The sequence below is a fragment of the Apis cerana genome, linkage group LG8 (genome assembly GCF_029169275.1).
Source record: "Apis cerana isolate GH-2021 linkage group LG8, AcerK_1.0, whole genome shotgun sequence".
NCBI classification, from domain to species: Eukaryota; Metazoa; Arthropoda; class Insecta; order Hymenoptera; family Apidae; genus Apis; species Apis cerana.
In genome coordinates, this window is record NC_083859.1 from 7,090,476 (window position 1) to 7,103,400 (window position 12,925).

Below are 12,925 nucleotides of genomic sequence, written 5' to 3' on the forward strand. Positions count from 1 at the left end.
ATCCCTCTCTCCGTATCAGTGTATGAATTAAAAATAGAATCATTCATGAATTAATAAAAATATCCTCACACAACTCGAATTCTATCCTATCGTGGATTCGATGGAGGAGGGGGGAAGAAGAGAAAGAGAGAGAGAAAGAGAAAAAGATGGAAATCCTTTTTACCTTGGCTGTCACCAGTTGTATCTTTTTCTCTCGCCGAGGTGGACACGTCCAGCTGGCCATTTCCAGGCCGGAGAAAAGCTCCAAAGATTTGTACCTTATGAAAAATATGGTAATGCACGCGGCCTTATACTCGATACCGTTCTCCCTCTCTTTTTCTCCTTCGCATCAGGATGGGGTAGCATTTCCTCAAGATTTTTAGGGGCTTCCACAAACTTGATGGAGCCCGTAATTTGAAAAGTTACCCAATCCTTGGTACATATAAATACCAATTCTTTTTTTCTTTCTCACGATTGTTGTAGGTTTCTTTTTGGAGCGAGGATAATTTCTTTGGAAACGAGAAAAGAATTGATTTAATTTGGATACTCGATCTCTGATCGGCGGAGACACTGGATGGACGATGGAATTGAATTGCAGAAGAGAAGAGGATAAATTGTGTGGTAAATTGTGTGTGAAGTTAAATTTATTTTTTTATGCAACATTTTGAAATAAAAAAGATTAAGTAGTAGTATTTAAGGTAAAATATAATAAAGTAATTAAAAAGTTAAGGATAAATTTGGATTTATCAGTCATTTTTATTAACAATAACTCCAACAATTGACAATTTAATTGTTGACACTGTCGTTAATATCTGCCAAAATATCTTTTAAAAACAGGAAATCCAATATACGAATTTAAAATTGCATAAGCTAAGTTGCATCTGCTGATCATTTTACGAACCCGAATTATTTCATTCTTGGCACTGTTATCAACAATATCTGTGTAAATTATAACAAAGCAACACTGATGTTCGTAGTTGCCAAAATATTTGAACAAATTAGAGTGCAACAACAAGGGGTACGTGATATAAAGAAGAGGTCTCAAGTTTCAGACTTGAAGCACAGACGGAGGAAGCCTGTTTTTCGAGGCAATCGAATCACCAATGAACCGTAACCACCATCCCTCGCCCTCTTCCAGAATAGACTATTTTAATTCAATATCCTGTTAACTTCACAGTCGACTTATTTTCACCAGTGTCGCATGTAATAGTAAGGGAAAGCTACACAACATCGTCATTGCAAATCTTCTGAACAAAAATCATCAAAAATCTAAAAAAATTCGAGAGTTTAAAGAAAAGAACTAATATTAAAATTTTACTTGTTTTATTACGGTTTTATTATACAGAATCTCACGAAGATTGGCACATCTGTAATTGCGAGAGAATTTAATTATTTAATAAAAAGAAGAATCGAATCACTGGAACAGCTAGAGATTTCGAAGAAGCGTGGAATTTTTCACAGAGAACGGAAATTGATGAAATAACTTTTCCACGTGATATGTATCGAATTAAAAAAAAAAATTCGACTGCAATTTATTTGATAAACATTAGCTTTGATAAAACACTAGAATTGATAAAATTTCGAACGATAGAGAATAATTCAGAGCGTGATATTTTTAGAGTGAAATTCGTTTTATTAGAATATAACGTAGTATAACGTAGTATAGAGTAAGTATTATTTAACGATAAAATTATAAACAATAAAAATCTAAATATTTTGAATATATTGTATTATTGTAATTGAAATATTGTAAAAATATAATATTTCGTGACTCTCTGACTCGTTTAAACATCGATGAGTACTTCAGAATTTTTTTTTTAGATTCTTTGAGAGCCTTGAGAATGGTGAAAAAAATAATCCTAGATGATCCAGATTGTGAAAGATATATTAGCAGGTGAGAATTGGTAAAAAACGATATTAATTTTATTAAAAATATTTTTTCATTTTTAATAATCATTAACAAGAAGAAAAAAAGCGAAATCTATCGTTTTAAGCAGTTCGTTATTAAAATGGTTTTGTTATTAAATATTCTTTTTCTTTTAAATATAATCGTCGATTCCATGGTTCCATGAGAAATTTTTCCACTTTTTTTTCCATTTTCCAAATTTGACCTCCTTATTATGAAATAAAACAAACAATACAGATAATAAGCAGCAATGACTAATGTATCAGGTGATAAAAGAGTTAACGAGAGAAGGAATTCGTCATTTTTCTTATCAAAATTTCCACTTGACATATACAATACACATTTTTACAAGCAACTATGGAATACCATAATTAATCCACGCTAAAAGCAATCATTCTCCAAAGATAATGAATATATTCTCTCTCCTACGTGTTTCAAAAATTCTATATTTATCTTTGAAAAATTTAAAAAAAGAAAAAGAAGAACTATCACAATTACGTAACATCACTTAATCCATAAAATTAATCGTTCTCCAAAGAATATTTAAAAATCAGTATTATTTTTTTTTCTAACATACAACGATTCCACATTTATATTCCGAAAGTTCAAAGAAAAGAGAGAGAGAGAAAAAAACTGTAACATCAAGGACCATCTTTTCGCTTTAAATCCGTGCCTTAAAGATCGTTGCTCCGATTCCACCTATAAATATACCGCTCTATAAATGCGTTTGCACGATTCGAATTTGCAGAAATTTCTTCTTGGATCAAAATCTATTCCTTTACTTTTCAACCGGAAACGAAAGTTACTTTTATTAGACAAAAATTGTGTCCGAAACCGATCGTACACACCAAGTTTTCATCGATCAGTTTCCAACACCGAGTGATACCCGAAGGAAGGAACAAATAACGCAATCATCCTCGAGTTATCGCGGATAATTCAATAGAACTATCGTCGTGTGCCAAAGACATGGCTAGACTATTCGCGATGAGCATTTTCATTTAATATTATATACTCAATAATATCTCTACCGTGACCTCAATTAGCCCTATGTCTATAAGAAGTTGATAAAAAAAAAATGGTAAAAATGGTAATTCGATAATAATTCGAAGATAAGATCGTGAGATTAACACATTTGAAATGTACGGTTAGAGAGAAATGTGGTGATTGGCAACAGTGTGTTCCAAACTTGGTTAACTTTGATTATCTAATTAGCACGATATATATAAATAATTTAATGTGACCGAGGAGGAGTTTAACGAGTTATTGATTGTTTCAATTATTGAACGAATCTTTTTTTCCGATATATTTTCGATATAAAGCATTTCAGAATTTTCTTAGAATTTTTCAGATGATCCAGATATAATGAAAATAATGATCAATGGTGGAAAAGTTAAATCGAAATAAACCAATCAAAATAGACGAACAATTTTACTATATATTATAACGCTATATTCTATATAACTTCGACAAGAGATCGAGACGATAATTAGAACTTTATTTAAATATTATTTTGGATTATTTTCAGGAATAGTTCGAACCTTGTGAAAAGTAGATCAATTGTATTATCAGTCTTACCTAGATAGTCAACAAAGTTTTCAATATTCTTATCATCACATAGCATAAATTGGTAAGATTACGAAGTATTGCAAATATATCAGGAATTGGATCGAGAGTGTTAAATAGATTAAACAAGATTATCCTAAATTGTTATTTTTTTTTAAACGCGAGGATCAATTTTTTTAAACTCTCGTCGAGAGGCGCAGATAAAATTTAAAATATCACGTGTATCGGATCAATTAAGTTTTAAATAAGAAAAGAGACGTGGATGTGATAAAGAGGGAAGAAGTTTTGGTGGAGGGGGGGAAGCGCACCGTGGCAAAAATCCGTCGAAATCGGATGACATTTCGACGGTTTGGCAGTTTGCAAAGCTGACACGAGCTCTGCCCGCCGTTTCTCTCAACTTCTCGATGTGATCGGAATACGATCGAGTCGAGCAAATTATTCGTATCGTGCGAACCTTTACGAATAATAATCGAGGAGAAGCCAAACTCGGAGACACGGATCGATGTGTGTACTTACTTGTTGATCACGTCTACGCTCTTTCTCTGTTTTAACCATCTTTGCAAATGTATTGCACAATTACATTTTGTAATTCGATTAAAAGAATTAATATATATATATATTGGATTATAGAATATCTCTTCATATTTGTTAGTTATTTTAAATTATGTTATAACGCGTGGAGATACTGAAGTATGGATTCTGAAGTAATGAACGATTGGATAACTACGTTATTCAAGCAATATGAATTTTTTGTAAAATGTAATTACATTGAAACGAAGAATATTGGATAGCTACACGATGTATAATCATGATATATTTACTGTGATATAAGCATCAGTATTTAAACTTTGAAACTTTGCTATGAAGTAAAGAATAGTGAATAATGAACAAAGAAATTGAAATAGTGATAATGATATTATCTTACTATACATATATTGCGAAATCAGGTGACTATAATGATTGACCATATTGCATACTAAAATGAAATGGAACACTTGTGTAATTAAAATTTTCTGATTTTTTTGCATTTCGTATTTTTAATTAATCATTATTAATTATTAATTTACTTGATCAATTCTTAAGGATGACAATGATTTCCATAAGAAATCATTTTATACTATTTTCTTGGAAATATAATTGCAATTGCAATCGCAATCTAATCTAATCTTCTTGTTCTTCTTGTTGAATATATCAATACATTTATTTTTTATCAAATAAATTCTAAACTCGTTTCTCGAATTAACATATATCGTTCAATATCATCATCGTTATTATAATTATGACATCATTCAATATTATTATAACTTATTCAATACCGTGACCAAGAACTGTCCAAGCTTGGCCATGTAAACAAAGCAAGAGTGGCAATCAAAGCTTAGAAATTCGGAACTGAAATTGAACTCCGCCTAATTTATTATATTACCTCTCGGACAATGTTTCAATTCAATTTTGACCAACACGAAGAAACCTATCAACCACACGTGGAAACCTTCGAGCATTAATAAATTGAATCTATTTAATGCTATTTCCAGAACTAAAAAGGAGAAGAAAAAAAGAGAAAGACTGGAATTATGTAATACGTGATTGAAATAGTTTCGAAAGCCAATTAATCTGAGCATTAATTTCACGAGCTATATTTGAATGTTTATTAGAGAACGTAAGTTATCGGAGCGACAGATAAGCTCGTTTCGCCGCGGAAAATAAGCGAAGATCCTTATCATTCCGACATAACATGCCGCGAATAATCAGGTGACTGAACTTTACGGGCCAGTTTCAAAGCTTGCCAAAAAATTTGACCGATCTGTGCCAATTGGCCGCCGATTCCTTGAACCTTGTCTCTTCCTGCCTTTTGGATCTTGGATCAACGAGTCAGGAGGACATTTATCTCATTTTTTCTTCGATGATTCGCAGATTCCTCGTGAACCGAATTTCTTTAGAATTCTTCGTGGTTGTTAGAGTTCGAGTATTCGTAATTTTCGAGAAGCTGCGATAGCGAAAGCGAAAATAAATAATTGAAGAAAATCTAAGGATAAAAAATTTCACTGTCAACGTGACATTCTTGATTGATATATTTTAAAGAACAATCGATTGGCAAAGGCTAGTAGAAATAGTTCAAGGATCTTGTCAAAGCTTGACACGATCCAACTAACTTAATCTCTCCACGACGCTTTCAAAGCATCCCCAACAAATCTCATTCTAAGACCTGACCTATACTGCGAAGAAAGTCATTGGAACTCCATTCGCGTACTTTTTTTTTTTATTTACCACCGTATTCAAAAGTGAATGGAAAACGTTTCACAGGATTAATAAATTTCAAATCGGTATCGAGAGTGATAATACTCACTTGAGAGGCGGCATCCACGAGAAAAGTGGCGGCAACGAGCATCAGCAACAGCAGACAGCCCCTCGGCAAGGTAGAGTCCCTCATGTTGAGGACCTGTTCGTCCCAGTTCTTCTCCTATCGTGCCCACTCGCGTTGCTCTATCTTCTCTGTGCACTTGGATCGTTCGAAGGAAACCTCTCGTCAACGCATGACGAGCGGAATGGAAACGCGCGACCGGTCCCCCTTTCCAAGGCCACTTTGAAATCTTCGGACCTTCACGAGCCGACACGACGAGGAGGAGGGCCACCAGCCACGGGGAGCTTGGACGTACGAAACTGGCCTCGAGTCGCGGGACACACAGGGACCGTACAACAGCGCACCGGTGTTCGGTAGCGTCTGAAAGGCCGAGCGCGCCGGCAAGATAAAACTTTTTCAAAAGCCCGGTGCTTTTCCCTCACCCCGCCGGATCGCCGACAGATTCAGCTGCGTTCCCTTGCGCTCCGACACTCTGTCTCTCACCCGCAGACTTCCTCTTTCTCCCGCTCTCTCTATCTCTGTCACAGTTTCCCTCTCCTGCTAGGCCGTCCACCTCTTCCCTCTCGCTTCCGCCTACTTTCGCGCCCCTCACGCCGTCCTTGTCTAACCGTGCGCGTTCCGCTGCCGTGCTCTATCCCCACCACCGCCGAATCCACGGCCCCCCCTCCCCTCCTATTGACTCCTTTGGTCCGTCTTTCTCCGTCATGCTCCCCCCACCCCGAACCGTCTTTCTCTGGATACCCCCACCCCGCGATATTTCGCGAGGATCCGTTGTCTTTCTCGTTCCGCCACTACGTACGTGTATCGTCTCTTTCCGATACCGCTCTTTCTCTCTACACACGTAGAGAATGGGGAGAAGTAAGTTGTTCCTCCAACATCCCTTCCACGATTCACAATCGTTCCATGCTCGCACGAGGCGACCGGGGACCAAAAGTGGATGTACATGTACGCGGTTCTTTTAATGAGATTAAATTGCAGGTCCTGGATACGCCAAAAGTTTGTTTTTTTATATTTGAATTCGATGGAATATTAAGATATTCTTGAAACTGAATCATAGTCTGAAAGTTATGGACAATCATAAAACAAGATCAAAGCTAAAGTATCATTTATTTTTCCCAATCCCAGATATCTTTAAAAGTAAATTTTAAAAATGCTAATTTTAAAGTGTGTTTTTCGCGATATCGATCCTTCCAATTTTTTTCTAATTCTACAATATCAATCTAGGTTATCCGGTTGAAAATTCAACGAGAAAACAAATCGAATGGCCATCAACAGCGACGAGTCATTCCGGTAGGAAAAAGAAGATAAAAAAGAAGGGAAAAAAAGAAAAAGGAGAACCGCGTGCGTTCGCCAACGCGTATATTCCTTCCTTGTTTCACCCGACATAATCTCTTCGTTCAACCGGAGGATCTGTTGCGCTCAGCAACAGATGCGAGGGTGATCTTTTTTAAACGGGTCAAACTCGCCTCACGCGTATCCATTCGCATTTTCTCCAACGAGAAACGAGACTCGTGGACCTGGACTTCGTACATAGAGTAATTATAACAGTCAACCTATTGATTATAGTCACATTAATTCATAACCTACACATGTGATACATAACCTACCACAACTATGATCAACAAATTATAATACAAAAAGATCAATTTTGAAATTCGATCTATAATATATTTGAATTATAAATAAGAGTAGGCAATTAAATATCATTATATTTAAAAGAAAAAAAAATCACATTTTTTGGTAATCTAAAATTCATTTAAGACTAATAGTGTCTCGAATTTTTTATACTTTTTGATTTTCTTGTTTGAAAAATATATCCTATTATATAGATATCCTATTTTAGCTAATCTAACTATTTTTATGAAATATTTTATACTCATAATTTTAAAAAAGTAAATATGCTACACAATGGTTTCACGGAACAATATCTTTTAATCTAAGTACGAAATATGATTAATAAAAGATTTCCAGATAAAAGAAGAATTCTTATCGAAGGAAAAAATATATTATTTAAAGATATCCTTATTTCGAGGAAAGAGTTAAAAATTAAAAAAAATGTGATGTGTCAATTAGGAAAGCATCGATAAATAAAAGAAAATATTCTCTTGATCTTTAAAGTATACAGATACGTGGAAAAAATGAAGGAGAATATCCGTATAAACTTGACCGGTACGAGGCAAAAATGTCCAAATAAATTTCCTAAAAACAAAGCAAACTTGTCGACGATTTATAGTCTGACAGCTGAATTCCTCGATTGCGTGTGCCTTTCGGCAGTTTTTAGACAGTAGCTCGAACTTTTTTTTTTATTTGATCGGAAGATCAGTTATTTTCAGTTGTTTATCTATAATTCTTCTTCTTCAGCATCTACTTTATCTTTTTTTCTTTCTTCTTTTTAAACAGTCATCGAATGAATAATTAATAATTACCATATCCGATAACTTACGTATATTAAACTATATTTGGATTACATGTAGAACATTATTATTGGAATATATTAAATTAAAATTTAGATAGAATTGAATAGATTTTCAAAGAACTGGTAAATTAACTTGCATTTACTATTATTTATATTGAATCATAGTTCAAATAAAGCCAGTATTAAATCACTTGCTTGTACTTGAGTCAATCAGATAAATTTAATTGCATTATTAAAAAATCGCAATAATTATCGAGATATTTATTATAAAAATAATAATTCAATTATAATAATTCAAATAATTCAAAGATTCGTGGAAATAATATTCTAAATAATTAAACATGTAATATATTCAAAGATTTTTTATAGCTATCGTAATATGATTTATGATTATTTTTAATGAATTTATACAATCTATATTAGCATAAACATATAAATATAATATATTTAATATTTAATCTAATCAACTTATCATTTTAATTAACTCTGCGAATCAATGGCAGCAAAATATAATTTATTACAATTTTGCTGTCGATAAAAAAATTAAATTTAAAAATAAATAATTTAAATTTAAGTTAACGCTCTTATTTAATATCTGTTTCTAAAAGAATGTGAAAATTTTTTCATAATTTTATTTATAAAAAAAATGTATATTTATGTTGTCATTATTTATAAATATATATATTTACCTATGATATATTTATCTATTTTATCATCAATCGATATATAAATTATTAGAAGTTGCTAAAGTTATATTCTGAAATACCGACCTCAAAAAAAATTATATTTCTTACACTTATAATATGATATAAATTTTATTCATATAACTATTATTGATCTTAAAACAATAAATTGAATTTTCACAAATATTTAAAATAAATAAATAAATATTTAAAATAATTAATATGCAAAATATCAATAATTCAATTATTATTTTTATTGAAAAATTTTTAAATGATATTTAAAAATTTTATTATAATTATAATAACTTTAAATAATGCAATGTAATAATGTTTAATTATTATTATATAAGTTATTGAATTCAATTAAATGATCCAGAGATACGAACGTATTATCTCAATGGAAAGGCATGTTAAAAACGCAACACTGAAACGCGATTATTTATCAATGTAAAATTAATTTTTGCAATGAATTTAATATATTATTTTATAAATAAAATGTAAACATTAAAACATTTCAATATATTATTGCGATTTAAACACGATCATCATTTTATCGTAACACTTAGTAATTAATTAAAAAAATTAAGTTTCTTTCTATTCAACTCTAATTCAAAATACAAAAAATTAGATCTCGCAATTTTAATTCAAATTATAATTAATTAATAATGCTTTCGCGATATTAATAAAAAAAATCGCGATTTGCGATATTCATGATATAATTGAGTGACAGGCCAACAAGTGTATTGGCTGATAAATCTTCTACTATTACTACTTCTACGTATTAATACTACTACTATTACCATTGCTACTTTTAAAAACGAGCAAAGTGACAAAATAATAACAAAAATAACTTTCTATTCTTTGAATAAAAAAAAAAATTCAAAAGATGAGAAATCATTCGTTACAGTCCTCCTCATGGCAATTTATTCTTTTCTGATGTTCGCTGAAACTCTGGAAATCTAAACTTAATATTTTTTAATTGAAAATAAAAAAAAAAAAACAAAGGAAATTAATAATAATCGTAATGATCGTTGTCTGCACGTCTGCAAAATCTCAAGCACAACGCTCGTTTCAAGATTTCTAAAGACCGCGAAAATTCGAAAAATCGATAGGCAAAGTCAAAAATGAGCGACATTCTTTACTCGTTCCAGCTTTACCCTCGATTCTTCAAATTTTATTTCCAGAAGCAGGTTGTCACGCAAAAATGCCCCTACCCAACTAGAGACTGTGACAATCTGCCCGGCCCTACCTATTTATAATTAGCAGACATACCAGAAAATATACTACCTGGCAAAACAGGCACACCAACACATTTACTCCATGGTTCTCATATATGACACTCGGGTACAAAAGCCTACATTAGGGAAAACGTCCCGAGACACCCGAGCTTGGCAAACAGCTCGCATACTCTAACTTTATGTACCATTTTCCTGAAATCGACGATGGTTAGAAACTATTGCGTAAAACGCGATAAAAATACATGCATTTTTAATTTTAACATAGAAATTAATTAGACATCAAGTTAATGTTTTTTAATTCAATCTATTTATCAATAAATATACTTTATAAATTTAATGAATTATTAATAGTTTTAATATCAAAAAATATATAAAAAGAAAGAAATTAATGTATAAAAATTAATTATAATTTCATTTATAATAATTAATAATGAAAAATAATCAATCCTTAATGTTTATAATTTAATTATTATTACAATTATTTTTATAATTTAATTATAAAAATAATTAAATTTATTATATAATAATTATTCTTTAGCTCATTTTCGAAAATGCAAAAGCAACATTTAAACTTGTTATTTTGATTTATTTTAATTATTTGTCGCAAAATATTTTCTTACATTTATATAAAATTTAATATATTTTTATACGGAAGAAATAGAATTAATATCTTAATATTTCAAATTATATTTAATTATATGATATAACCAAAATTAAATTAATAAACAATTATTAATTTTTGCAAATTCATATATTCATTCATATATTCAATATATTTTGATTTTAAAAATAATTTTATATACTTAAATTATACTTAAATTAATTATCAATATTATATCATTTATGTTAATTATTTAATATTATTTAATACAATTTAATTATATTAAAACTTTATTAATATAAAATTAATCATTAATATTATATTTTTTAAATATCTATTTATGCAAACCTATCCTGATCTCTCACATAAAATATAAAAAAGAAAAAATATTATCATTATATTCGTAAAATTCTATATATACAACCAATCACTCATATCGATTCAGAGCTTTCGTCCTACGATATGATTAAATGAATAGAGAAACGGAAATGTATACGACTCACTATGCGAAGAATATTGCCATTAATGCTGTATAGTTTGTCAAAAAGCTACTGTGAAGATTGAAAAATATCTGTAACAAAATATAGAATATTAAAATTTAAAATACACATTATTGAAAAAATTGAAATAATAAAAAATAAAATTTTTTAAAATTTATAATACATATATAATAATAATATTAATATAGTTTATTAGAATTTCAATTATAATTTTATTAAAAATAAAAAAAATTTGTAAAGATAAAATTTAAGAAAATTAGAAATTTTATTAAGAAATTTAATAAATTAGAATAAAATATAATTACCTTTTCGCGTGACAGATGTCTATTTTTATATTCTTGATGAATTGATTCTAATATATATCGAAAACGAATATTTTTAAAAAAAATAAAAAAAAAGAAAAAAAAAGACATTGACATATCTGTTTAAGTTATAATCGGTAAATAATTTGACTCTATATTTTCATATGTAACAACTGCAATAAAAATTTATTTACAGATATTATGTTCTAAAAAATATTTTAAAAAAACTATTATACAACAAACATATTGATTCTATTGATCGCATTGCGTATGACCATTAATATTTTTTTTTAGATTGAAATTGCTGTTGGATAATAAAATAATTCAATCTATTTGAAATAAGAGAATAATTAAACTAAATAAAAATAAATATAAGTATAAAAATAAGTTAATCTTTTCTATTTTCATTCTAAAATTTTCAATACGAATAATTATATTATGAATTACAATACTTAATGCAATTACAATTAATACGAATTAATAATAATCAAATAAAAACAGAATGAATACGTACAATACAAAATATCAAACTTTACTACTTCTTTATGAAATAATAGCATAATGAAATTTCCCATCTTCATTAGTTATCCCAGCAATCAGTATAACAATCTGTACAAAAAAATCAGGATTTTTAAATATATCTATAAAATATCTAAAATTATACGATTAAGATAAAACAATAATCAATTTTTCTTAAAAATCAATCTTTCTTAAAAAATCATATTATGAAGAATTTGTAATTTTAATATTTAAATATATTATTATATTATTTAATAGTTAAATATATCATAATTATCAATAGTAAAGCACTACGCAATTTCGATTATCGAATCACAAACTAAAGGAGGATATATTCAACAATTTGACAATAAATTGAAAATATAAAAACATAAATTAATTTTTTGGAAAACTCATATTACAAGAAATTTGTTCACTCTTAGGCATGAATTAAATAAAAAAAAGAGTCAAATAAACGATTTAAGTAGATACACTTAGAAAAAAATATCTATTAAACAATATAATAATAAATAACTTGAAATAAAATTAATTAAATAGTTTTCATTAATTAATAATGAATTGATTACATACATTTTTCTTTAATACGAATAAAAAGATAATCAAAATTTTTAATAATTATCTAAAAAAAAAAATAAAATATTATCAGATTAGAAAGTCATTAACTATATCATTAACTATATAAATCTTTGTGGCATATGCGATAAATTATTATTTTTTTGAAATTATCTCAACAATAATTAAATAATTTGCACAAAATAAAAATCAAAATTAAAACAAATGTATGTAATTAAAACTATATAATAAGATGATACAATAATTACATATATATTATATAAATTTTAATTAAAAAATTAATTAG

General features: G+C 29.2%; 1 protein-coding gene and 1 long non-coding RNA gene across 39 annotated transcripts in view; one reads left to right on the plus strand and one right to left on the minus strand.

Moving 5' to 3' along the window:
* Nucleotides 1–2,055, plus strand: part of LOC108001677 (uncharacterized) — a 32,785-nt gene extending 30,730 nt beyond the window's left edge. The window contains exons 4-5 of the long non-coding RNA XR_009830903.1: nt 463–1,646; nt 1,801–2,055. This is a non-coding gene — a long non-coding RNA (uncharacterized LOC108001677). The remainder of the gene's footprint in view (nt 1–462; nt 1,647–1,800) is intronic.
* The window catches only part of LOC108001671 (basement membrane-specific heparan sulfate proteoglycan core protein), a 149,834-nt gene extending 143,430 nt beyond the window's left edge, over nt 1–6,404 (minus strand). For 8 of the 38 annotated variants that reach the window (XM_062078444.1, XM_062078437.1, XM_062078439.1 and 5 more), the window contains exon 1: nt 5,793–6,402. In XM_062078444.1, coding sequence (XP_061934428.1) covers nt 5,793–5,876 — 84 coding nt within the window. In that variant the 5' untranslated portion in view covers nt 5,877–6,402. Of the gene's footprint in view, nt 1–5,792 lie in introns of all 38 variants that reach the window. The other 30 variants (XM_062078463.1, XM_062078461.1, XM_062078462.1 and 27 more) reach the window with 12 other exon arrangements.
* Between the last annotated feature and the right edge of the window lie 6,521 nt (nt 6,405–12,925).